Source organism: Nelumbo nucifera, chromosome 2 (genome assembly GCF_055504915.1).
Source record: "Nelumbo nucifera cultivar China Antique chromosome 2, China Antique-T2T, whole genome shotgun sequence".
NCBI classification, from domain to species: domain Eukaryota; kingdom Viridiplantae; phylum Streptophyta; class Magnoliopsida; order Proteales; family Nelumbonaceae; genus Nelumbo; species Nelumbo nucifera.
The window spans coordinates 41,201,527-41,229,490 of NC_142650.1; the positions used below are offsets into that span (position 1 = coordinate 41,201,527).

Genomic DNA, 27,964 nt, shown 5'->3' on the forward strand with positions numbered 1-27,964 from the left:
GCCATCTTTAGGTGGCGGTTCAAACCGCCAAGTTAGATTTCATATGACCGTCGGCTTTTATCAAAACCAGCGGTTAGATGACCACCGACAGGTGTTATCTTATGATTTTATATCAGATTTATTCTGACAATTTTTTTTGCACTAGAACTTTTACTAATTCATCACTTTAGTGAAAATCTCATGATAATTAAAAAGAACTTAAATAAAAATGTAATTTGAAACAAAATTAATGTATTAAATTAAAAAACTAATTATTATTTTCAAAAGAATTATTCAAATACAATATCCAACTGACATAAAAAATACAAGGACTTCAAAAAAAAATCAATTTGTCAAATAATATAACACATCCTCCTTTCTTTCCACTTCTATCACATTTTAAGATATCTAATAATCTTTGTGCTTTATTCTCCTGATTGACTCCAACAGACATCCAAGCTCTGCTCAGCTTTAAATACAGCACTGCATAAATTATAACCTGAACCAAAATGTCCAATAGATTGCATCAGATCTACATAGCTTCAATAAATAAACAAAGGAACTATATGAAACCTGTTGCACTGAAAACTCAGAATATTTGTTTATATAAAATAATTAAAGACATACAGTAGTACATAATGCTAACATGGTTTATATCCAGAAATAAAACAATTGATAACATAAATTTACGTGAAAGAAATGATAGGAGAGTAAAGGCATTATGGAGATCTACTAGGACAGCTATTTTATGAGATTTATGGGGGAAAGAAATGATAGGATTTTAAAAGAAAATCAAGAACGAACGAGATGCTTATAGAAATACAACCTAGAGCTCAAAAGCATTGGAGGCCGCCGACAAGAAGCCAGCTTATGCTTGCGATGGGTGCAAGAATTGGAAACTGTGGACCATCAGGCATAAGAGAAGCATATAGGGATGCAAGGTGAAATATTTTTGCAAAATTTTCTGGGGCAATTGATATTTGTGATTCCTTGAATGAAGAATTACTAGCTGTTTTGCAAGGATCAAGAGTTGGAAGAAATCTAGGCATCTGAAATATAATTGTGTAAGGGGATTCAATGTTAGTACTGGGCGGATTAGATCTACCAGTCAAGGTCCATGGCAAGACAGGCACATAATGAGGGAAACAAAATTTTTGACAGAGAAGTTGGAGGCTTCCTACCATTAAGAACTAAACTAGATCAGCAATTTGCTTGGTAGATTCACTATCAATGCAAGAAGCAACCAGGGATCAACTGTTTTGGGCCCAATTCTACTGTACAGTTATGTAAAGTTATGAAGGGGCGCTGGGCACTTCTGTAAATAGGGTAAGCTAGCATTAGGGTGCTCGAACTTTTAAAAAAGAATCATCAGTTATCCATAAAAAATAGTTGATTTTTTATAAGCATCCATAAAAAAACAGTATGTAGTACATATCTCAGTTTTATCATTTTTAAAGGAACTATTTTCTTGCCTACTTTAAAAGATTACTGCAATGTCAATTGTGTTTATTGACATTGTGTTAAGTTTGCAGGAAGAGTTTCCCGCCAATACAAATATTCTTTATGTTGATCTAGCTTCCGCAGAAAAGGTTGGATCCAGTGGAAATGCAGACTCTCTACCAGGAGTTGTGCTAAATCTGAAAAAGCCTATTACATATGTGGATCATCTAGGAATCTAGCATAGGTACAAATGTAACAATATGATATTCATTAAGGACTGATCTGGGAGTGGCCATTTGTGTAAAAAATGCCACACCCCTCCCAAGACTCTAGATAGTTGGGACCAAGATTGGGTAGTAATCCTTAGTTATTTTCCCTTTTGGTTTGGTCTTGTTTACAATAGTGCACCCTCCCTAGGAATGTAAAACTTTTAGTTATTATGATTGGTTCCACAGCCCAAAGTGCACATGGCCCTGAACTTTGGCTGGCGTGGAGCATTATGATTGGTCCCACATCCCAAAACACATATCAAGTTTCAGCTAATCTGCTCTCTGAATTGGATGATTAAGATTGTAAACTCGGGAGAATATTTCTGATTGAGGAGACACTTCAAACAAAAAGAAAGACAGAAACAAAGAAAAGAATCAAATTTTATTGGACCATTAGACCTTTCAGCACCCAAGAGAAACGTCTGATATTCTTTCTTGTGCTATCTTACATGGAGGACCCAATGAGCGCAGCTCAAGAACCTTGCAATTCCCAATGCAAATACATAATGAACTGTGAATGGTTCAACAATCTGCAGAGTCAAAGCAATATCAGGTTTCAGAGTTAAGTATGAAGAAAAATAATAATTCATCCAACTTAAGAAATCAATGATTTATCTTTCTGCCCTCATGTATTACCTTCGCGTTCTGCATGACACGCAGCTGTGGTAATACTGAAACAACTTCCATATATACACAAAAGGCCCAAGCAATCCTGTTAAAAAGATGATGTGTTGTTGATGGATGAACAAGTAGATCTAATAGAGCACAAGGTATCACCTACATCCACGTTGGAAAAAAAAATGTTAATAATGAGAAACAATAAATCCATAAAAACGACATTAAGATCAAAACAACAACAATGATGGTGATGAGATGTATTTATTACAGAAGTAATGCTTATACAATTGAATTCTATTATTTTGTGTTTTGAAGACTCAACCATTTTTCCTCACAAGTGCCAGCATCCCTAATTAAAATGGCTGAACACAATAACAACAGATATATTCCATCTTTTTCTAAAATTTGGCCAAGTCAACCAATATGTTTAGGCAAAACTTGGTTAATCACATTTCAGATCATATGCATATCCACAACTATGAGTGTATGAAGAAAGGTCCCTAATCAGGCAAGTGGAGAAATTCCCACCCATTTCTGTCACATGGAAGAATCCTATGGCCAATTTGAACCATTCATTGGGTAATGGACCCTCTAGGTCAGTTGCATTCTAACCAACCCAATCGACATCAACCTTATAACCCTCCTTGTATTGAAAATTTCCCCAAGTTACACAAGTCATATGAAATTTTTCCACTTTAATTTGAAAAAGGCCCCAAAAGAAATTATTCTAGCCATGTGGTAAGCTCAAGGTTGCCTCTTGAAAAGAGGGCAAGGAGAGGAACACAGAAGAGATCAGTATTGCAAAATGGAAGATTTTAAGTAATTTTCTATTTACTAAATGACCCAGGTAGAAGATATATACCCTATATGTTATATACACCCATCTTGTTATCAACTATTATTATGTACCAGTTACAGAAATTTCATGAATATTAAATTAGTACAAGTACATCTTTTCATATTGTGGCATAGCTGCAGTAACAAAAATTTCACATCCATTATAAATAAAGTTAACTTATGGGCAGGTTGATATTTCAGGTTTTTTTTATGTCAGTGTGTATCAAATTATATATGTTCATAGATGGCACAACCATGTGACACCAGCTGAGTTATTTTAGCATAAGCAAGCACTTGTGCATAAAACTAATACTAAATAAAGAGCAGATGCATTGATGTCTCAGGTTTCTTCAAGTCAATATACTCATACATGCATATAACCCTCAATCCTAAGTACTGATTAGGATTATTTTGCAGGTTAAGCCTCCAATATGACTAAGAGGAGAGACCAACAAAATCAAGAATTAGTACAAAAAGATAACCAGTAGCATGTACAACCTACAAAGCCAACAGGATAGCTACTGCAGGTCCAAGCAAACAAGTAAAGTACTTCTGTTCATCCTTACAAGGTATATCTCTAAGACTAACAAACCAGCTCATGGATACATTACCATCTCAAGGTTCAATTTTATGAAAACAGAATGTGGAACCCAATGAAGAAAACTCACCACATAATATATGGCAAAATTATCTTTGTCCTCCATGTAATTAGATTTTAGTTTAAAACAAATCATATAAATAACCCACAGGGTTGTCCCAAGTGTAGCTGAATCAAGGATTGTGTGTATATCATACTCCATGACAAAACTGCAGTATAGTCTAACAGCTAAAGATATAGCTGTTAGTTCCTGAGACTTGAGTGAAAGTCCTGCAAAGAGTTAAGAGTAAAAGAAATGAAGCTAAAATACGCAATAGCAATGGGAGCTGAATTAAGAGAGGATCAACACTTTCGGGCTGAGGTGGATAAGTATTGTCTGAAATTGGTGTACAATTACATGTTAATAAACGCATGTCAAATAGACATCACAAAAATTCATACTTCAGATTCAAAAGGGTATCTTTTCTATATGGTTAAACTACACTTTGGTAACAAAACATCAACATTTGAGGGGAGACTGAATTTAGTACTAGCTAGATTCATAGAGTCTTTACTGACATGGGTGGATCACATTACGACTAATTAACTTTCAGATCTGGTATGAGAATAGAACCATCCAATAACCATTTCATTTTTTAGTAGCCATTATCTGTATGAAGCCTACCGCTGATTGATAAGTTGGTCTTGGATGAAATTCCATTTATAACTAGTCTCAATCGACCTAGTTATATGATAACCATCATAAGAGATGGATTTCTTGAAAATTTTGCAATTCTTCATTTAAAGTCTCATAATTTCTGGATAAATAGGATGGCAGCAATAAGGTTTAATAGCAAAACAGGGTTCCATGAACAGATTCAAGGCAAATGATTCAGAATAGAAAAAAAAAGGCATAAAATAAAACATGGCACTGGAGATGTTCTTAGCATAATCGTGATTTCTTCATTTTTTCCAAAGATTCACAACAAAGGAAGCAGTGAAAAGGAAAAAAAAAAAAAAAACCTTATTGCCGTCATCTCCAGTGAAAAGGAATAGTAAAATTTTTTAGCAGAAATCGACTCTGGAGGAGGTGGTTATCAATTTGGCAGTTGGCATGTTAAGAGCACGGGTATCTACTCTTACATGTTTCAGTCCTGATGACCTCTCGTCCACTTTCTTGAATGTAAATTTATGGGGGTCCTTAAAGGTGTTTTTTGTATAAAATACCATTGTACTGAGGACCATACTTATATAGTTTTTCTCAGTTGATATGATAAAAACTAGCATAAGGTCAATATTTTACTGGTGTGGTAGGTATTCAAATACAATAACAACATTATGTAATCTTCCAAATAGAATTGTAAATATCAAGTTACAAAATGAACTTGTATAAGAATACCTTCCCATTACCAACTTAAATAAACTAAACTCTAATAAGAAAAAACTGGAAATTATGCGCACTTAGACAATGATATAAAAATCTTTAATGGGCGTTTTGACAGAAATGGAAGAAAGAAACAAATAAGATGTAAAAGATGAAAGGAAGGATTAGGTAATGTGTCACTATATCCTCGGTTGGAGAAAAGCTTTAATATTTAATAAATTTGGAAATGAGAAAGTACAAGCTTCTTTTCACATGATGCCTGGGCCTTTTGCGGAAAAGCCTTTGCTTGCACAATTAGCAAGTACCAGCCAAAATAAAGAAATTCTAAAAAAACAAAGAAATATCTTGGAAATCCTGTTGTCTATGCTGCACTATTACACTCCTCCAAGATTGGGCCTTACAGCTCAAGACCCTATTTGGAGGAACAATAAAACATTCTTTTATTATGCTTCATAGACTTCCCATAATTCAGAATAAGGACAAAAGGAGTAATGATTTATCATGCTTAAGTTCATATATATCAGTAGACCACACAAAACAGTTATTGGAACCATTATGAAGATAAAAATTCCTGGTGTTCCTTGATCAATTTATTATAGAAAATTGATGCCCCAATAGCTTAAAATTGACAGTAAGAGGTAGTACATCTACTTATGTAGAAAGGAATAATTCTATCGGTTTTTCTTCTTAATGACACAACAGAAGTTAATACAACCAAAAGGAAAGAAGGCCTGACCTGTATATTCTGTTCTATTGTTTTGTTGCACTGAGCATCTTTTGCATATCAGTGTCACTCTCCTCATCTAATGCATATGGAAGAATCTTCATTGTCTTCTCAAGCTAGAACGAATCTTCATTGTCTTCTCAAGCTGGAACCTTTGGTCAACCCACTTGAGGAAATATCCATACATCACCGACGCAGCATAGACCTGTCCAACCCTGAGCTTGCTTATCTGTGCAATGGTACTAGAATCTGCTACTCTGTTCCCCAATATAAGAGCCAGATGATTCTAGATCATCTCATAGGCTTCTGGGGAGTGGAGCTGCTCAAGCTTCTTCTCCTGATCTGGCCATGTGTCTACTCGGCCAGAAGGATCAGACAACAGTATTCTAGGTATCAAAGAAACATTTGCATCCATAAATTTCTGAATTATTAATGCATATAAAATCTCTTCTAGAGCCTTTCTCCTCTCATTGGCCTTAACCCTAGCTATTCTCCTAATAATATATTAAAAAGTCAATTAGTTTCTCACTTGAAGCCTACACAACTTGTTCTTAATCGGTCTATAAAATTTTCTACTAAGCATTACCCTGTACGAGACAAGGTCGGTCCCTGAAGAAGCAGACTCCTTTTGTTTCTCAGCATCGCGAGCAGTCTGAAGTTGTTCGAGCTGTTGGTCCACAGCAGCAGGCACCAGATGAGGGTGGCTTCTTAGAATCTGAGCCAGGAACTACCCAACAGGAGACTCCAACTGAAGAGGCGCAATCAGAGCAGCTGACTCAGTAGAGTCCTAAGATGCTGATGCCCTCACAGTGGTGCTCTTCCTGCTTCTTGAAACTGATCTACTGTGTCCTTTCTTAGAGAGATAAGTTGACAGAGAGGTCTTATTCATGCTAAAGCATCCAGAAGCAAATGAAAAATAAATTAATTAATTAATTAAATGCAGGATAGAAAACAATTAAACTAACAATGTAATATAGAATACAATCACAGTGATTCCAAACATAACATGGCGCTCCAAAGCTAATTTTAGATATGAAGTCACAACATATTTGGATAGAGCTTTGGAATGCCCTAAAATAGGATAAAACACAAATCAATCAATGCATAAGTAAAGAAGAAGAAGAAGAAGAACGCTACCTTCTCTGCTCAAACGAACAAGGTTCACGTTTTGGATATCGCCCAGAAATTTCCCCTTCAGCCGCACAAAGTAGCTGTCCCCTTCTCAACGAACACTTGTAACCCTAGATTTCTTGTCCAACTTTTCTATGAACAATGATTCTCCTCTCCTATTTTTCTTGCTTGTGAAGAAAGAGTGTGTGGTCTTCTTCAAAATTTCTCTTCAAGGTTCTCTTTGCAAAGAACCTTTGTCTTGTTGAACGGAGAATGAAGATTTTTGGCTCTCGCGCGCGTTTTTCCCATACAGTCTATTAGACCGGTTTAAATTTGGTCTCTTGTAAAATCTGCCGGACATATACTTATGGACCACCGCCTTAGCTTCTAAAATCGATGTAGGTAGCGGTCTTTGGAAGACCGCCTCCTGAGATGTCACTCTAGCGGCAGTCCTTAAGACCGCCGCCTTTGGCCGATTTTCTTGTAGTGTAAGATTGATCTGTAAAAGACTTCAATATATATTAATTTTACCTAATTGATCAAAAAAATTACATTAATTTGTACCTAAGCACCATGCCAAATGCTGCTCCCTAAGCTTCAACCAAGCAAAAAGTTCAAAACTTTGTTTTTTCTTCAATTTCTGAGAATTTCTTTAGAACTGCTCCTAGGTGTCAAAAACACTCGCAATCAATCTCCAAATCTTTAGAACTGCCTGTTGTTGCAAGTCGGCCGCCGCTGCAAACTCGCCTGCCACAAAGCCTGGAAGTGCTACAAATTGCAAAAAATGCTGGCTGCCACTGCAAACTCGCCGTCGCTGCAAACTCGCCTACCGCAAAGCCTGGAAGTGCTACAAATTGCAAAAAACACTGGTTGCCGCTGCAAAGTCGCCATCGCCGATCGCCATTAATCATGGTCAGTCGGTGTGTGTCGTTGTCGAGCGCCAGAGGTGCTGGCCGCTGCAAGTGGTCGGTTGGGTGTGAGGGCTGAGAGGAGGTAAGAACGAAAATGGGGTTCTAACCGGTTCAGCAGTTTTTTTATTTTATTTAATCGATTTGGGATGGGGATATTAAAGTAATTTTATTTTTTGTTTTTTATTTTATTTAAAACAGTGAAAATAAAAAAGAGAACCCGCGAACCGCTGCCCGAGTCGAACGGTTTAGCAGTTCGACCGCCCGGGTCAGCAGTTTTCTGACTTCTTCAACGTTTTTTAGAGACTTCTGGTTTTTAGTATAATCGGACCCATGGGCCTAACCGGTTACCGGTTTTTCTGGTCCGACCGCCTGGTCCGGTCCGGTTTTGAAAACCATAATTCAGCATACTATTGCTAGCAACAGTATAAAACAAGAAAACATCAAAAAGGAAATGGTCTAAGAAAACGATTTTCAGGAAAACACCAACCAAACAATGGGCGTTTCTTCAAAAAACATATTTGTTGTGTCATTTTTCAAAAAAAAAAGTTTCTAGTAGAAAGGGCAACTTTTTGCAAAACGTTTCTAGTAGAAAAGGGCAACTTTTTGCCCTGAATATCAATAAAAATAATATTTTATACAATAACCAAAATAGGATAGATATTTTGGAAAATATCAAGAAAGGGCAATGACAATGTTCCTCGCCTTCCTCCTCTGCCTCTGTATTCATACTGATACATTGGATTTGAAGACGAAGGCGAGGCTTGGAGGAAGACAAGGGTGGATGAGAAAAGGAAGAGGATGACGAGGGTTTTGCGCACTAACATGGGCGGATAAGACGAGGAACAGTGGACATTGACATGGGTGCATTGTTCCACGTCTTCCTCTGTTTTGCACACTGACATGGATGCATTGCTCCTCGTATTCCTCCATTTTGCGCACTGACATGGGTGGATAAGGCGTTCTCCGTTTTGCACACTGACATGGGCAGATAAGAGAAGGAAGAGGAACAGTGTCCACTGACATGGGCAAATCCATTGTTCCTTTCATTCCTCTTCCTTCCCTTATCCGCCCATCTCTGTGCACAAAACCCTCGTCTTCCTCTTCCTTCTCTTATCCACCCTCGTCTTCCTCCAAGCCTCACCTCTTCGAATCCAATGTATTCGCATGAATACAAAGGCAAAGGAGGAAGACGAGGAATAATGTCACTACCCTTTCTTGATATTTTTCTGAAAAAGCTATCCTATTTTAATTATTTTATAAAAATATTATATTTTATTGATATTCAAGGAAAAAGTTGCCCTTATCAGCTAGAAACCCCCAAAAAAAGGCATCAGTTCTGACCTACCTAACGTATCTATTTGTGCATATATCTAATTGAAAAAAAAATAAAAAAGAAAAAACTCTGGATATGCATTTATTGATATTCAAGGCAAAAAGTTGCCCTTATCAGCTAGAAACCCCCAAAAAAAGGCATCAGTTCTGACCTACCTAACGTATCTATTTGTGCATATATCTAATTGAAAAAAAAATAAAAAAGAAAAAACTCTGGATATGCATTTTTGAGTACAAAGTATCAATGGGTATTTGGTTGAAAAAAAAAATTGTTTTTGATTTGGGAGAAATCTATGATTTGATTGGTTACAAGTTTTTCTGGTATAACGTCTTTCCAGCATCATAATCCAATAGGAAATATGAGAAAATGGAGGGAAAATTCTTTAACAGATGTTGTAAAATTCCTTATGCTTTGTTTGCAATGCAATTTCACTTGCACTAGCACAAATGCATAGGGCTCGAATAAAAAAGAACGCAAATTTGACTCACATATACTTCTAGGTTTTACTCTGTTTCAAGTCTCTGTCTGCACCACAAACAGACAAAACAAAGTAATGCCTTAGACAAAAATAAACCAGAAATTTGCATTCAATATATTTGCACTACCATACTCCTGCACCAATACAAATAAAATTGCACTGCAAATAAATAAAGTCTTGAAAGATTTCCCTTAACATTCTGTCTCTCTTATTTTCAATCAAACCAAAAATAGCTTTGGTGTTTCAGGTTAATACACCACTAGCGGGGTGGGTGTAAGAAAAAAAGTTCTTAAAGTGTGAAATTTTTATACTCCTCACCATGATAAATACTCCTTATAGTAGTTAACTCTGACAATAGTAAGGGGTGTTCTGACAATTTATAAACAACACAAGAGGTGTTTGATATAAGAGTACTTGTCACAGAAATAGTGAGAAATCAATTGTTGATCACAGTAATATGTTTTTGAAAGAAATTAATTATACATTTGGAAATGGTGTAATAAAGCACTGCCCATATGAATTTAAAGAAAGGTTAATATGCTTCTTAAAAAAAAAAAAAGATCTTATTCTTTACATAAACATGTTAATGCCTTCCCCTTGAGGTGAGCTATTCGAATTGCCTTATATAGACAAAACCCTCTCTCTCTCTCTCTCTCTCTCTCTCTCCATCGCTGTTATTTTATTCAATGTTTAGGAACTGGACCAAGCCCTAAATTATTCAGCAGCTAAAAATAAATAAAATCGTAGGTAAAAGAAAACAAACCCAGATGATGGAAGGTGACATGAGGATTGTGGAAACCGAAACGGTTAAAAAGCTATTACCAGCAAGATCACCCTCTGATGTGTGGATGGACAGGGCCTCTAGCCTTCTAGCAGTTATGAGTGTAGTGACCTCCCGGAACGAGGTGGGCATGGGATCCTGTTGGCGGAGAGAGCACCGTAGGAAACCAGCTTTCCTCTTGAAATGCTGGCAACGATGGCGTCTTTCAGTTCAGTTGTGCAACCAGTGAGTATTACTACACCAACCAACATCCCAGTCATGCATTAACCCACACAACAACCAAACATGTTCAACTGGAAATCAGTCACCTCAGCTTCGCCTATAGTGCATCCTATTATAGTTCATTTTTACTATGTTGATTTCAGCCATGTCAAGTAAAGAAAACAACTCTCAATATGCTACTGCGAGGATCCAGCAACATTTGTTCAGAGCATTGATAACAGTAAAGCAAGGCAATTGAAGTCTCGTAAGAACTTTATGCATAATGAGTGCATAATATAGCAGATGCTTCCATAATGCCCAGAATATGCAATCAATAATCAATTCTCATGTGGTACACAAACTCATATAAAAATGACTGGTATAACTTTTCTCCCATATTAATAACTTCATATTTTGGTGATTTACATGTTACCAAATTAGCTAAAATTTGAGAAGGAATAAAAGTGGAAATTTTTTCCTCAAGAAGATATGAAAAATCCAAACCAAGCTATCATCATGTTAGCTAGCTACAATTCTACAGACAAGTTCAGCAAATGTGTACAGCCACATAACGCACAGCATTATCAAGATTCATCAGCTCAGCTAAAACCAGGCATTTTTCCGATAACTGAGCAATAAGCAAACCTTTTTTTGTCAGCACAAGATACTACTACATTTGAATAATTGTATGAAATATACAAGGAGAATAAAAAAAGGAGCTAAACATGGTTTGAGCACACAATCAAGAGTCAAGATAGCCACAGTACATTCCGTCCTGCATATGTATATGTGTGCATGCGCCAGAGGATAGTGGCACATAGAACTTACAATTACAATGATGTGGATATTACAGTTATGGGAAACAAAACATCAAGTAAAAGTACAACACCCAGAATATTTAACGATTATCTGGATATTTGAGTTACTATGATCATACCTCAGACCTAGAGTCCTCATGGGCAGGTTTCATTTGGGCATCTTTGTCTGAAGCTGCTCTTCTGAATGCAGCATTTCTTGTTTGAGGTCATCTTGTCTCATCTGGAGCAGATTTCAGAACAGCCTTGCCCTTTCCTTTTGAAGAGCTTGTATTACTATCTTGAGCCTGGTCCTTCCTAGATGCACCTCCAGTAGTCACCAATGATCTGGATCTGGTGGAATGGCGACGAGTGGAAGAAGGTGTAGATGTAGATGGTGATGAAGCACAAGCTCCTGCAAGTGTTGTACCAGGGTCAGAATTTCCTGAAGATGCCAAGGAAATTCTTCTACAGCAGCTAAACTTGCAAGGGTAATCAATCAACACAATGTTTGACAAATAATCACGAAGAGATTTGTCTCCTTGAGCTCTACAAAGACACAGCAAGAATGGCTGAGCCAATGCACTCAGCCCTGATGAGAGATGTGCACTTCCACTGGATGACCTAGAGGAATGGCTCAGTACAACTGGAAAATGCTCCAAAGAAGACAGGGAATTTTGAAGCTTCTGAACCAAGACAGTCATAGGAGCTTCATTCCCTTCATTAATACCAGCAGGAAGAGAAACAGAAATAAAAGACTTGAATCTTTTAAGTGCTTGTTGTCAAAACCTAGGCAGATTAGCTTCTGATATTCTCTCCTTGGAAAAGGTTCCACAAGAAAAGTAGTTCAGCAAAGCTGCAACAACTCCACTACCAATGAACTCAAATGTGGAAACACCATCTCCTTTACTCAGTTCTGCTAGCATCTAAGATATCACTCCAATCAAGTGTTCCTCTGTATTAGCTAAAAGGTCAGCTAGGCAAGGGCCAGAAGCCTTTGATTTAGTCTTTTGATCATCAACACAAGCATTCAACTTCGAACATAGGTTTTTCAAGCATAGAAGGTCATCAGTTAGACCGACTTCAACTGCCTTGCTATCTGCCAAAAAATATTTTTCTTTAAAAGCTTTTGCACGAAGACTAGAATTAACAGTTGGGATTTCTACCGATGCTGGCGGTGAACCAACACTGCCAGGTGTAACACTTTTTGATTCTTCCAAGGGATTTACATCTGCATTTGAACAACCACTGCGTCACCGATAGTGCCTGGAATGTGATGATGTTCCAGGTACATAATCATTATCTTTTTCAACAGAAGATGATTGGACAGTAGCTGTATTTAAAGAACCAGTTGATATAAGTGTATCTACAGCATGAACCACCCCCTCTCTCACAAACATCTTGGAAAATGTTTCAGGAAGCTTTTCCATAAGAATCTCTGCTATCTAAAGTGCAGGAATCAATACTTGTGGATCTTTCCATGCTAAAACACCAGCTAAGAAACTGGGAAATCAAACAATAGATAACCAAAAAATAAACTTCTTAAATATGCATGACAAAAAAATTACACACTGAATAATATTTGCACAAAGCATAAATCAATTCAAGAAAGAGTAAAATAATGCAAGTACCTTGATATGTTTGTTACACTTAGTAAAGACTGAATCATATCTGCTGTGCTAAAATGCATCAATTTTCTAATAACCGACAAACATTTGTGGCGGACTGGACCATTCACGCTAGATTCATAGATCTGCTCAGCAAAAGGTGAGTAAAATAATAAAAAGTATGAACTCTATTATCTATTTAATTGAAGGGACAGGTTAAAGCCTCTTAGCATAAAATAAAACTCTTGGAGCAACTAACCTGTATCAGAACAGGAAGAAGATCCATTCCAAATTGCTGCAGGAGCTCAGGTTGATCATGCAATAACCTCTCACGGATTGAAACCTCATTGACAGTTCCATTTGCATCTTCTTGCTTCCCAGAATTACTGGCAGGAGATTTCTTTCCAGCAGAGCCTTTAACTAGATAATTTGAGCTGGTTGGGAGGGAAATGGTTCCTTGAGGCAATGGGGGGAGAAGCTCATCTGCAAGGTTCACAATCTCAAATATCTAAGCAATGAAATGGAATCCCCCAAATCAGATATCAAATGAAATGGTTGGGGTCCGTTAAGGAGCAGTTTTGGTAACTGGTATCATCTTGGCTACCATATTCTGGCATTTAGACAACTCTCCCAAGGGCATCCAAGAGCGACTGGGATTCTTCACCTTCGCCATGTCGACGACATTCTACACCTGCAGAGAGGCGATGCCAGTGTTCCTGCATGAGTGATACATCTTCATGAGAGAGGCAGCTTATAACGCATACCGTCGGTCGTCCTACGTTCTATCTCAATCTCAGTCTCTAGAAAAACAGGTCTTATCTACCACTCTGAGGGGGCGATGAAGATATGAAGGGAGAGAGAAAAACAGGGGGAAAGACATTAATCTAAAGAGGGGATGGAAAGAAAGAAAAATCTCGATACGTGTGTCATGCAATGGGTACACGTACGAGCTGCTTGAGACAAAAGAGAGAAATAGTGAAAAGAAAGAGATAGACGTTTGTCAGAGACGGAGAGCTGTTCAACTACGGTGTTGAACAGTAAGATTCTAAATAGCGAAAGGGGAGAGCACCCCTTTCACTTTAATATATATACAAGCAAAAGCAATATCTGCTTCTCCATATAATCCTTGTTAGTGGTGTTAGTGAAGGGGTATTTCAGTCTTTGTACTTGTTGAGAATGCTGATGTGTACTGTTATGTTAGTTCGAGTGCCTCTTACTTAAAGAAGGGCACTCAAGTCTTTTTCAATAAGTCAATAATATAATAATAGGTCTGGCCGAATCAAGGGATTAACTTTTTTCCCTAATTCGAACCAGCCTTTCTCTCTTTTCTCTCTTCTCTCTTTTCTTCTTTCCTCTCCTACTTCTTGCTGTCTACTTTACTCTACAGTCAACGAACAAGACAGAATTCTATGGCAGGTCAAACTTCAACATGGTATCAGAGCTAGGTTCACCAAATCAGACTTGCTAGAATTCTGCCTTCTGCGCATTCGAATTAGGGTTTCACTTGGGGTTCTCAGTTGTGAGTTGGAGACTGGGAAAAGGGCTGAAAAGGAGTGATCGCCCTCTTCCCTAGGAGGTCTCTATGCCTCCGATTGTGTCGTTGGTGATTGGTTGCTGTGGTTTCTAAGCCCTAGTTAGGGCTGGTACGTGTGGTGCAGTGGTGTCTCAGCCCTTCGTATGGTTGGCCTTCAGGCGATGAGGTAAAGTTTTTTTTATATATTTTTTTTTGTTATGGAATACATGAGAGGTGTAGTACAGTTCGCATGATGGGTTCTCAGATTGCAGTATGCTAGGGTTTATGCTAGGGTTTATTCTGGTTTGTGTGTGATTCGAATGGCAATAGTGTCTACTTAATGGTGAAGCTTCCTATAGTTGTGGATTAATGTTGGTGGTGTTACAAGTGTGGTTTTCAGCTTTTGATATCGCTGAAATCAGTGTGTAGACCTCGGTGAGTAGGGGTTGTGGTGTTGTAGTTTTCAACATTTAATACTGCTGAAATCAGTGTACAGACTTCGGTGAGTAGGGTTTGTGGTGTTGCAGTTCTCAGCTGTTGAAATCAGTGTGCAGATTTCGATGAAGTGTCTGTGTGTAGTGTGCAGTGTGTAGTGCTCCTAATTCAGTGCTCAGAATTAAGGGAGTTCGGCAATGGCAGATAACAGTGATAGTAAACCTAGTGTCATGATATCTACTGACTACCTGAATGTCCAAATGACCTCCATTAAACTGAATGGAGAGAATTATGTCCCTTGGGCCAAGTCTGTAGAGGTTTTTCTGAAGGCGAAGAAGAAAGTGAAGCATATAAGAGAGGAGAAACCCCCCGCTAATTCTCAGGAGTATGAAGACTGGGAACAGGAAGATGCACAGATCATTACATGGTTGTGGAACAGTATGGAACCCAAAATCAGTGTGAACTTCATGTTTCTTGACACAGCCAAAGAGGTGTGGGATCATGCCAAGAAACTGTATTCAGGTCAGGATAATACCACTAGGGTATATCAACTGTATCAGGAATACTTCAATCTGCAACAGGGAAATCAGAGCCTTGAGGAGTACTATGCCAATGTGAGGAATATCCGTAATGAGTTAAATGTCTATCATCCTCTCACTTCAGATGTCAAAGTTCAACAGCAACAGCGAGAGCAGCTTGATGTAACACGGTTTCTGGTGGGGCTGAAGTCTGAGTATGAACCAGTACGAGCCCAGATACTAGGGGGATCTGCTCTTCCATCTTTAGAGGAGGTGTTTGCTCGTCTTCGGAGGGCTTCCATTGGATCTATGGACTCTAATGTCTCCGATAAATCAGCATTTGCAGTGTCAAGAGGCCGAGGTGGCAGAAGTGGGACTCGAGGAACCCAGCCTGGCAGGAGTGGTAGTGGTGGATCTACACACATCCGTGGTGGTGGTCGTACTGGAGGCAGAGATTCAGGGGGAGCTCGTGGTAGAGGACGTGGCTCGGGTCCACGGAAGTGTACTCACTGTGGTTTGGATGGACATACCATTAACTACTGCTATGACTTACATGGTCCTCCCTCGACGTGGGCCAACCATGCCATGACTAGTGACACCAGTTTCAGCCCTACACAGGAGAAACGGTCAGCTGACCCGATGCCTTCTACTCCCTCAGATGGTCCAGGCAAGGAGATGGTGAGTGTTCCTCGTGATGAGTATGAGAGGTTTGTTCAATCCAAGTCGCAGCAGAACACAGCTTCCTTTGCACACTCAGGTATGGCTTGTTTGGCATCCACACCCAACCCCTGGATTATTGACTCTGGAGCCTCCGATCACATGACGGGAACTCCAGGTGTGTTTTCATCTCTCACTCATTGCTCAACATCACAATCTGTTACCCTTGCTAATGGCTCCACGTCATCTATCTGTGGTGTTGGTAATGTTGACCTAGACCCTGTATCCCTATCCTCTGTTTTATATGTACCTAAGCTTCCATTTAATCTTATGTCTGTTAGTAAGCTGACCAAGTCACTTAAGTGCTCCATCACTTTTTACCCTTCTATGTGTGTTTTTCAGGATCTCAAGACGGGGATGAAGATTGGTGGAGGGCATGAAGCCGGTGGACTGTATTATCTTGATGGTGGTGGACGAACGTCAACGGCTCTTCAGTCATCCATTTCTCCTCTCCAGTGGCACTGTAGATTTGGTCATCCTTCGCTGAAAGTGTTGCAGTCCTTAGTCCCTTCATTGAGTCAACTTTCTGTTTTAGATTGTGAGTCTTGTCAATTTGGGAAACACCATCGTGTTCCCTTTCGTTCTAGGGTCGATAACCGTGTGTCGAGTCTTTTTTCTTTAATTCATTCAGATGTTTGGGGTCCTTATAAAGTGATGTCATATAATGGATACCGATATTTTGTTATTTTTGTTGATGACTGTTCAAGAATGACGTGGCTCTATTTAATGAAAGAAAGAAGTGAATTATTTTCCATCTTCCAGAAATTTTATGCTGAGATCCGCAATCAATTTGGTGTTCACATCAAAATTTTCCGTTCTGATAATGGTCGTGAATACTTGTCCTCATCTTTTCGAGAATACTTGGACCACCATGGGATTATACACCAAACTTCATGTACCTATACTCCGCAACAAAATGGGGTTGCTGAGAGAAAGAACCGCCATCTTGTAGAAACGGCACGCTCCCTCATGCACCACATGAATGTTCCCAAAACTTTTTGGAGCGATGCAATGCTCACCTCTTGTTTCTTAATTAATCGGATGCCCACGTCTATCCTTGATGGTCGTTCTCCTTTTAGTGTCTTATTCCCCAACATGTCTCCGTTTCCGCTTTCTCCTCGGGTATTTGGGTGTGTCTGCTTCGTTCATAATCTGAGTCCCGGGACTGACAAGTTAGATGCACGTTCCCTGAAGTGTATCTTCCTTGGTTATTCCCGAACTCAGAAAGGGTACAAGTGTTATCATCCTAGTTCTCGTCGTTCCTTGGTATGTGCTGATGTTACATTCTTTGAGTCTACTCCGTTCTTCGTGGGGTCCGGTGCTGCTGCTTCCCCCACATCACCACCTCCTCTTCCTCTTCCTGTGGCTGATCCACCTCCTTTGGTTCCAGTCATGCCTACGTCCTTGCCTCCGGTGCCACCATTGGTTGACCGTCCACCCATCCGTCACGTGTATACACATCGCCCACGTGTACCGGCTGCAGCTCCTCCAGCTTCATCACCGTCGACAGATCCAGCTCCAGCTTCGACACCAGCCTCCGACCTAGATCTTCCTATTGCCTTACGGAAAGGTAAGCGTACTTGCACCCTTCACCCTATTTCCAATTTTGTTTCACTTACCCACCTCTCCGCTTCCCATCGCCAGTTCATATCTTTGTTATCCTCCGTGGTTGTTCCTAAGGATGTCCAGGAAGCCCTTACCTCTCCAGAGTGGTGCCGTGCTATGGAAGAAGAGCTCTCTGCTTTGCATCATAATCACACTTGGGATCTCACCGCTCTTCCTCCTGGGAAGCAGGCTGTCGGTTGTAAGTGGGTGTATAGTGTTAAGTACTTGCCAGATGGTCGTGTTGAGCGCCTGAAGGCGCGGCTGGTTGCCAAAGGGTACTCCCAAACCTATGGCATTGACTACACGGAGACGTTCTCCCCGGTTGCTAAGATAGGATCAGTTCGTGTCGTCATCTCCCTTGCAGCTATGTCTGGTTGGCCTCTCCATCAGCTCGATATCAAAAATGCCTTTTTGCATGGGGATTTGCTCGAGGAGGTCTACATGGAGCAACCACCTGGGTTTGTTGCTCAGGGGGAGGATGGTAAGGTATGTAGACTTAAGAAGGCTATTTATGGACTTAAACAGTCCCCTCGAGCATGGTTTGGTAGGTTCAGTGAGGTGGTCAAGAAGTTTGGTCTGAAACAGTGCCAAGTTGATCACTCTGTCTTCAGTCTTGACTCTTCGGCAGGTAAAATAATATTGGTGGTGTATGTGGATGATATCGTTGTGACTGGGAATGATAAAATGGGCATTGACAGATTGAAGGCATTCCTACAGGAACACTTTCAGACAAAGGACCTTGGCAAGTTGAAATACTTTTTGGGCATAGAGGTAGCAAGATCTAAGCATGGCATTAATTTGTGCCAGAGGAAATATGTGCTTGATTTACTGGAAGAAACAGGATTGTTGGGTACTAAACCGGCTGAGACACCTATGGAAACAAATACGAGGCTGAGCAGTGATATAGGTGAAGTGTTTGAAGAGCCTGGCAGATACCGACGACTTGTAGGCAAACTAAACTATCTAACCATTACTCGGCCAGATATTTCATTTGCGGTTAGTGTGGTGAGTCAGTTCATGCAGAAACCTTTGGTCCCACATTGGAATGCAGTGCTAAGGATTGTGAGGTATCTGAAAGGAGCTCCTGGTCGTGGTTTGCTGTACAGAAGTGGTGGAAAACTGGTAGTAGAAGGATACACCGATGCTGATTGGGCAGGTTCTATGTCTGATAGACGATCTACCACAGGCTATTGCACCTTTCTGGGGGGTAACCTGGTAACATGGAAAAGTAAGAAGCAAACAGTTGTGGCAAGAAGCAGTGCAGAAGCGGAATATAGGGCCATGGCACATACTGCTTGTGAACTAGTGTGGCTGAGGAACCTTCTACAGGAGATAGGATATGACATCAGTACTCCAATGAAGCTCTACTGTGACAATCAGGCAGCGGTTCATATCTCTTCCAATCCAGTGTTTCATGAAAGAACCAAGCACATCGAAGTTGACTGTCATTTTGTGAGAGAGAAGGTGCTGAATGGGGTGATAGAAACTGCATATGTTAGTACGGGAAACCAGTGGGCAGACTTGTTTACAAAAGGCTTGAGTCGGGGGAGAGTGGACTACATATGTAACAAGCTGGGATTATATGATATATACTCACCAGCTTGATGGGGAGTGTTAGTGGTGTTAGTGAAGGGGTATTTCAGTCTTTGTACTTGTTGAGAATGCTGATGTGTACTGTTATGTTAGTTCGAGTGCCTCTTACTTAAAGAAGGGCACTCAAGTCTTTTTCAATAAGTCAATAATATAATAATAGGTCTGGCCGAATCAAGGGATTAACTTTTTTCCCTAATTCGAACCAGCCTTTCTCTCTTTTCTCTCTTCTCTCTTTTCTTCTTTCCTCTCCTACTTCTTGCTGTCTACTTTACTCTACAGTCAACGAACAAGACAGAATTCTATGGCAGGTCAAACTTCAACAATCCTCAATTGAAAAGGTAGGAGAAGAATTGAAAAATACATGAATTCCACAAATTTCAAAGGTATAGGAACAACATATGCTGTAGTAAATAGGATAAAGGTGAATCCTTAACTCAAGAGCTTGTTCATCACAGAACCCTTAAACCACAAAAAGGACAAGACATGACACTGTATAACCCTCCCCATATTAGCACCAAAAAAATAAAAAATAAAAACAGTTTATGTTCTTACAATTGTGATTATATGAGCAAAGATAAAACCTGTGATACCAGTATCATTCTACGAAACCAAAGAGCAGAAGAAAGAAGATAAAGACAGATATAACTAAATGAGTTGCCTGTTACCTGGACAAATTCATCAAAGGGGGGGTTGCACATGAAGGAAGTTTGTCTCTAGGAAGAATCCGGATCTGCGCCCCACTTTCTGCTGACATTTGCTTGACGACACTTCCACCTTTTCCCAGTAGACACCCAACTTGGCTAGAGAGCACAAGTAACCTCACAACAACTGACGAAAACTTCTTACTTTCCTCATCACCTCCATCAGTCCCAGGTTCTCCTTCAAACATTCCTTCAAAAACGAGAAAGAGGGCCTTTTGCATAGCAGAATTTGTTTTATCAGATTGTAAGTCTTCCCCTGGAGCAGATTCTTTATCTTCATTGTTATCATCTTGTTCCTTGTATCATCACTCTCGTCAGCCTCATTGTTCTCTTCACCACCATCTACTTTGCTCTGCTCATTACCAGCTTCTGTTTCTTTATCGGGTTCTGAAATAACAATCACTCTTTCATCACACCCAGGAACAATTTCCTCAATTCTAACCTTTGCTCCAGTTTCCTGGCGTATTTGCAAATACGACGGTACCACCTTTGCCGATCACACCAGCAGTCTTGGAAGCAGGACATAGCACACGAAAAACAGTAGTACCAGGGGGTATTTTCAGTAATTGGTGCTGCGGTTGAAGACCCTTTCCGTTAGGCTCCAAAGGGTTGCAATCCAATGGTCTTTTGGAAGACGTCAACTCCAAAGACATGCTTGTAAAATATATTGTAAATCTGTAGCACCAGTCCCTGCAACCAATAAAAGGGAAACTTATTAGAAGCAACAAGCAACGGATTAACATATAGCTTCTGGATAATACGTCTCTCTGATTCAAAATAACAATGAAGAAAACCTAGGCTCGATAAGCATAATGGTAAAACCAGGTTGAGGTATTACCCCTTTGGGCTCAAAAATCATCACAATTACCACTAAGAGAATAAGTGTCGTGTGTTTTACCAATGCATTTGATTAGGCTAAGATAAATATATTTATAGTAGGCAAAAAATACGAACAAAAATAAAGAACAACTGATTAAAGGAAGTGAAACGAAGACAAAACCCAAAATAAAAGGTACGGAAAGTAGGGTTTCTGAGAACAGAAGATGAGAAAATTAGTTACAACGAGAACCGGGAAAGAGAAAACAATGAGAACAAATACAACAGAACATGCATTTGATTAGGCTAAGATAAACATATTTATAGTAGGAAAAAAATACGAACAAAAATAAAGAACAACCAATTAAAGGAAGTGAAACGAAGACAAAAAGCAAAATAAAAGGTACGGAAAGTAGGGTTTACAACGAGAACCGGGAAAGAGAAAACAATGAGAACAAATACAATAGAACACTGAGGTTGAAAAACCCTAGATTTTGAAGAACGAGGAAAAATCAAAACGAATGCAATGAAAGAAAAAGTTAAAGCCACATACCTTGGAAGGGAACGGATCCGTCTCCAGAAACCTTGCAGGGGTTGCAGTAACAGCGAATCAAAGAGCAGTAGGGTTTTCTACGGGAGGAACAGCTGAAACAGAGCCATCCGAGGTCGCCGGATTGGATTTCTTAGAAACCTTACAGGGGTTGCAGTAACAGCAAATCAAAGAGCAGTAGGGTTTTCTACGGGAGGAACAGCTGAAACAGAACCATCCGAGGTCGCCGGATCGGATTTCTTCCTCAATTTCTTCCTCGAAGCTCGCCGTTGGATTTCTTCCTCGACGCTTGTCGTTCTCCTGTTCTTCCCTCGAAACTCTCCTGAATCGAAGGTCTGTATGCTCATGAACCAAACCCTTGGTCGAACAAACAGATTTGTTTACACGTGAACCAAAACATCTGCACATGAGAGGCAAAATCTACTCGCACGAGTAGATTCCGTTTTCTGAACGGAGAAAGCATGCATTTCATATTTATACTTGAAGCAGAAGCACCACCATTTATATTTGACAGAAGGTCCCCTAAGAGGCACACGGGGGATCAGAATTTTTCAGGCTTTTCCAGGAAAGGAACTCTGGGCATTCAATTCTTGTTACTCTACACAGAAGAATGTAACCCCAAAATATAGTTTATAAATTTTCTGCATAGCAGTTTTTGTCAAAAGGTATCCCCCATATGCCCATAGCCTCCACCAACCCAAGTGAAGGTTGAAATATATTATAATTCCTAAGTCTCCACTACAACCAGCTAGAGAGTTTCCTTCACAAGTAGGGGTCACCTACACTTTCACCATCACCCAGGCATGCAAAACTTCAGAGTTATTGTGGAATCTGGAGCAATATTGACAGGACTTGATTATGAGGTATCATTAAAAAATTCCATGGTTCTATCTCCTAACAAAAAATTGCTTGTTATGGCAGGTGATAAATGATGATCTTAACGCTCTATCTCCCTTCTTCTTTCCTATTAGGCAATCTCTACTGATTCTTGCCTTAATAGAGCTTCTCAAGTTAACCCTTTTTTTTTTATTTCTTTCCTGCTAGACACTCAATTTAACCCATAGAGCCATGCTTTTGCGAGGCTTGCCAACTATAAATGACAAAAGTGGAATATCATCTTCCACCGTGTTTGTTATCAGTTCGCATGATCCCATAACCAGATTCCACTGTAATAGTTATGTGAATGTAGTCTAATGCCACTTTTATCATTGTGGATAATAAACAAACTCTCTATCTGCAAAATCGTACATTCACATTGAAATAACAGCCTTCTCATGAATAATCCATAAATATCAGCATCAACAATATAAAACAGCACGCAAAAGCAATACATGCAAATTCTCTGGTAAAAATTCAGAATGAGAAGCAAGCCCTAGAGGCTCCAGCAGAAATATGAGGCTTCTCACGTTACATTTGGGGCTGGCTCTTCTTGCCAGGCAAGCCTGGATGAGCCTAGTTTATAGATGAGGTCTTCAGAAGATGTTTCAGATAGGGTATGCTGGGTAGTGGCCCTTCTGTCTGGCACAATACTGAAATCAAACCAAAGAGGGTGCAAATCTGGTAGATTCCAGAGAACTTGGTGTGGTGTGGTGTGGTTGATGATCTTGCTAAATCTAAGATTGACAGGGTTCTTTTGTATAGTGACAGACCTATGCTTGATTGCTTTTTTGTAATGGAGGAGTTGGAAGCTATCCATTTGACTTATACGCCTTTTGTACATCCTCTCATGTGTAAACCACCTTTTTGCTACATAATAAAATTCCATACCATTATCCCTGTAAGGAGGGGAAAGCCTCAAAAGCTCCAATAGATTCTCTGGTTCAGGATGTCCTCCCCAGATATAAATACTAGCAGATAGGGCTGCAAGTCAGAGTCAGGTAGCCCGATTTGAAGAATCTCAACTACATAGGGCTCAGGGTTAGGATTCAGGCCCATTGAAATGTTAACAAATTCCCAACCCAACCCTACCCAAGTTGCATCCTATTACAGGGTTCAGAGTCTTCAGACCTGATAGAGATTTAATATTAGCAAACAGTTCCCTCATAAAACAATTGCTCGACTGCAGGTTAAAAGTTTTGATTTACAAGTGTATAACTACAATTAATCACACATAGCTTCAATTGCCATCTTTAAGTCATGTATCTACTATCCAGCCATCTTTTTATTGACTGATCAAATTGAAGCTGTTGTTCACACCTAACCCATATTCTACAGACTACAATCCATGTTCCCTTTTAAGCTTGTCAAGTCCATTTAGAGAAGCATCATATCCATGCCACATATAAGATTCACTCTATAATGAAGATAACAAATTGTCAAACTTAAAATAGTACTTCACAATTTATATTAGATCCAACATGTTACAAGTTTTTTACAAGGATTACTCAAGAACTATCTATAAGATCCTCTACAAATTAATTTCTCCTACTCCTGCTCATGCATAGACTTTCTTCTGTACCTTATATATAGTATTGTATTATTAAAGAAGAAAAGGGGTATAACCTACATATGGATATAGAATCCCTCCAGAACTAAAACAAAATAAAGGCAAAAAAACCTCTTTAATCTCTGGATCTAGAAGCAAAGGGCAGGAAAAAGCATGAAAACAGAGATGAACAAACAAAAGAAAGAAATAGCTGCTCTAGAAGTAGAACTTTATCTATAATGACATACTTGGCAAGGTTAGTTCCAAAAAAAAATGAAAATAAAAATAAATAAATGAAATCTGCCAGTTTCTTTCTTCCAAATAACACCTAGCCAGCCAACTCCCACCCCCAAAAAAAGAAAGAAAATTCAAACCATGATAAGAACAAGCACCATGTAGATCAAGAACCTTACTGATCGATTATATGAAAAAAAATCAACCAAACCTTCATTAATTGATGATATTTCCAGAAATGCTTCTAAAGAAAATTTAAGACCAAACACATGAATAAAATCAACCAAATCATTCCTTTGCAGCATCACCTAGGTCTACACAGTATGCGATTTGTGCCAGTAAATAATTAATTAACCATGTTAGACAATATATACAGAAAAAGAACAATTTTACCATTGGTACAGAAATTCCTATAGGAGTTCCTAACTCTACTGAAATGGTCATAATTGAATTACCAAGATCAAGTGCCTAAATACACCTAACCTCTCCTATAAAAACTATAATTCGATTCTAAGATCCACATATAATAGTATGTATTAAACTGCTTAAAACTTGCACTAATAAAATTCCATGTGTCATAGACGCAAACTTTCTTATTTGAACAGTATAGTTTCATTTAACCTTTCAGAAGAATTCATCACCATAATCAGGATATTTTCAAATCTTGGAAACAACCTCTCTGTATGTGCAAGGGTAAGGCTGCATACATCTATCCCTCCCCAGACCCCACCTTGGCGGGAGCCTCATGCACTGGGCTGCCCTTTTTTAAATATAATCCACATAATATGATGTAGGACCAGCTCAGTTCTAGTCCTTGGAGAATGTGAATGGTCTTCTTGGATCAGAATTTTATGGCCTTTGATGGCTGTAATGGTTTCTTGAAGGAATAAGAGAGAAAATATAGAGAGAATAAGAGAGAAAATACCTGGAATAAAGGGTACCTAGAATCACTCTAGAGCATGGGGATCACTCACCATAGCTAGCATAAGCTGAAGAAAACTCAATATAATTCATTGCCTTTGTGTAAAACGCCCATACATATTTATAGACTCTAAACTCATAATAACCCTAGGAGTCAAACTGTGATAATCCTAATAGGACTCAAACTAAGCTGTCATATCCTATTTCAATTCAAAGAAGACTCAATAACTCTAATCCTACTTGTGCAATGATTCTGAAATTTTAAACAAAAGCAAAATATAACTAGACAAATTAAACCCTATCACTGGACCCCACATAAATTTCAAAATGACAAAAATACCCCTATTGTTCAAAAATGCAAAAATACATAAAATATCATAAAATTCCAATTTTGACTCTTCAGCTCCTGCATCATAATATTACATGCAATGAACAAGTAAAAGAATTCCAAAATGGTCTCAGTAAATCACTAGAAATCAGTTACTGCACAAAAGTTGACAAATATTTCTAAAAGCTGAAGGGAAGGACAGAAAAATTGAAACAAAAAATAAACAATGTTATAGTCGTAGTGATATTTCCAGAGAAAACCCCTTTGAAACTTTATTTCACTTTATCATATATGGTTATGATTAAATGTTAACAAGAGATCAGCTGATACCCCATTGGAAGCAATGGAAAACCTGAACCATGGTTTTAGAGACAATAGTTCTTCAATCAGAACACAACCCAGATGTTTGGAAAATGAGAATCTAAGCAAAAGTGAAATGCGAGACTTACTTTGTATTTCAGGAGGAGAGAGAATTGTACAATGACATATGACATATCCGTAATTCCTATAGCCACAATCCAGGACACAAAACTTGAAAAGGTATTGTTCTTATTACAGGAAAAGGAGACGTAAATGGGATTGGGGCAGTGGCACACTACACCAACAAATCCACCCACAATATGCAACCAATTCTCAAAATGTTACAGTCAGAGTAAAAGGCAAAAGGCGGATAAATGAATTCGTCTCCAAAACCTTGTTCAAAGCTCAAATTCTTGGTCCATAAGAGCTGCCTGTGCGGCCTCTTCTTCCTCCTCATCGAGAACAAAGTACTCATTTCTCTCAACCGGTCGAAACATATAAAACATTACCAAATAAAAAACAAGGCTTGCAGTCTCTTCAGCCGCATTACTCACCCACTGATACTTGTAAGCAGATATCGTTCTGAGAGCAAACACCACAATTCTCGTAAAATACAAGTATCCAATTACAAGGACGTAAAATTTCCGGAAAAGAGTCAACTTGGCCAAATTCCTTGCAGCCTTGCCATCAGTCTTGGATGTCTCCCTCAATGACCTGATCGACCACACAATTGGGAAGATAATGGCGCAACAACAGATGATATCAACCAACAAGAACACCTGATTCCAAGTTACCCAATCCTTAATGAACGGACCCGTCTCCCCAATCACAACAGAAGCCAAATTTGCAAGAACCTGAAGTGGGATCACAATCATCAAAACCTTCTTCTCCCTTTCTTGTAAGAACGGCTTCAAGAATGACCACCCCGTACCAATCAAGATGATGACAGTGAAAAGCAACACAACCCTGAGAAACTGGAACAAATAAAACAGAACATCCCAACCGTGGGGGGTACCACTGATCTTGACATAGTGCTTATCCACAGCGGCGCAGATCAAATTCAAGGCCTTAATAAGGAGCAAGGCGGCCATCAAGAGATGGATCCGGTGGACTGAGAGCTTGTTCGTGTAGCAAATGTAAATCCAAAACACTAAGAAGGCTAAGTAGGACAGGAAGAAGAAGAAATAGAGCATGGGGAGCTGGGTCTGACCTGCGGGGAGATAGTCTTTGACGCCGTTGTCAAGGTTGTAGATCTCAGTACGAACTGTCATGGTGACCTGACTCTGTGGTGCGCAGTTAGCGAAGAAGAGACTGTATTCATTGGGGTCGGTGATGTTGTACGAATTGTTGAAGGAGGTGCGCTGGGGTGTGAAGAGGTCTTTGAATGTGAAGAGGGAGATAATGTAGTGGCTGTCAAGGACGCAAAAATTAGGGTTCTGCTCGGCTTCTATGAGGACCTGAATGAGGGCCTCCTCCGAGAGGAGGAAGAAGCCGAACCGAGAGGGGTCGGGTTGGGACAGAGAAGAGGTGTAGGATACATCGTTGACCTCCACGGTAACGTGACCGGTGTGGGTGAAGCCGAATTTCTCGAAGAGGATCATGGAGCGTGAGTCCGCGTAGATCTGTAAGTTTGTTATCTCTGCAGAGGAGAAAGGAAGGAGAGATAGGAACGCAATGAAGAGGACTGGGAGAATATTTCTTCCCATGATGCTAAAGTTGCAGAAGGAAAGACAGAGTTTGAGTCCTCAATTTCCTACCACCCCGTGTTAGTGCCGATCCCGTGGCACCGGGTCTGGTGACGGTGCTGGCAATGGCGGTGGTGCCGGTTGCAGTGTTCAGTTTCCTTCGTTGCTGGCTTGCTGCGCCAACGAGAAGGAAGGGTGACACGGCAGCGGAGTGAACAAACGGAAGGTTCATGTATTGTTTACTGTTTACCGAAGTAACACATCTTTTTCTTGCAGGGATGTCAATGCGCCCCATATTTGGACGCGTTTGGTATGACTAATTTTGGTTGGGTCAGATGAGCGCGAATCTGATCTGCTGACCACTAAACGCTGGCCACATCCCGCCACAGCCGCACATAGAACATCTCCTCATTTAATGTATACGAGATGTTCCTAGCGTGCGGCTGTAAATGTGTGTATACAATTTTTTTTGGGCTAGGAGATTCGGACTCGTCAGATATTTATTCGGGTCGGCTTTTGCTTATGGTGCAGGGTGGAGGCCTTTTCTTTTTATTTTCATGTTTTGAAAATTGATAAACGG

The 27,964-nt window shown here is 39.6% G+C and overlaps 1 protein-coding gene and 1 pseudogene across 4 annotated transcripts; both read right to left on the reverse strand.

Annotated features, from left to right (window-relative positions):
* Positions 1–232: 232 nt before the first annotated feature.
* On the reverse strand, positions 233–25,988 carry LOC104599239 (uncharacterized). 3 transcript variants are annotated; one of them, XM_088898110.1, is made up of 16 exons: positions 25,849–25,988; positions 21,495–22,013; positions 20,090–20,815; positions 13,303–13,759; positions 13,068–13,189; positions 11,580–12,939; positions 10,483–10,676; positions 9,671–9,707; positions 7,503–7,894; positions 6,966–7,437; positions 6,415–6,718; positions 5,841–6,214; positions 3,812–4,011; positions 2,325–2,465; positions 2,138–2,218; positions 233–478 (listed from the first exon to the last, which is right to left on the reverse strand). In XM_088898110.1, exons 12-16 carry the CDS (start codon positions 5,905–5,907, stop codon positions 314–316), a joined length of 654 nt encoding a protein of 217 aa, XP_088754236.1. In that variant the 5' UTR covers positions 5,908–6,214; positions 6,415–6,718; positions 6,966–7,437; positions 7,503–7,894; positions 9,671–9,707; positions 10,483–10,676; positions 11,580–12,939; positions 13,068–13,189; positions 13,303–13,759; positions 20,090–20,815; positions 21,495–22,013; positions 25,849–25,988; the 3' UTR covers positions 233–313. The 3 variants fall into 3 exon arrangements, with proteins under 3 accessions (XP_088754236.1, XP_088754235.1, XP_019053617.2); XM_088898109.1 differs by lacking the exon at positions 9,671–9,707 and having other exon boundaries at positions 5,841–6,718; XM_019198072.2 differs by having other exon boundaries at positions 5,841–6,033; positions 6,415–6,899; positions 6,966–10,676.
* LOC148802134 (protein CANDIDATE G PROTEIN-COUPLED RECEPTOR 7 pseudogene) lies at positions 25,822–27,651 on the reverse strand (annotated as a pseudogene). Its single transcript, XR_016082526.1, has one exon. The product of XR_016082526.1 is annotated as a protein CANDIDATE G PROTEIN-COUPLED RECEPTOR 7 pseudogene (transcript).
* Between the last annotated feature and the right edge of the window lie 313 nt (positions 27,652–27,964).

Bases quoted from the DNA above. Each gene is read 5' to 3' on its own strand.
- LOC104599239 (XM_088898109.1), bottom strand. From the start codon at position 5,907: ATGAGGAGAGTGACACTGATATGCAAAAGATGCTCAGTGCAACAAAAC. The intron at 4,012-5,840 runs GTCAGGCCTTCT...AACTCTTTGCAG, and splicing joins CAATAGAACAGAATATACAG to GACTTTCACTCAAGTCTCAG. The intron at 2,466-3,811 runs GTGAGTTTTCTT...ACGTGGATGTAG, and splicing joins ATTTTGCCATATATTATGTG to GTGATACCTTGTGCTCTATT.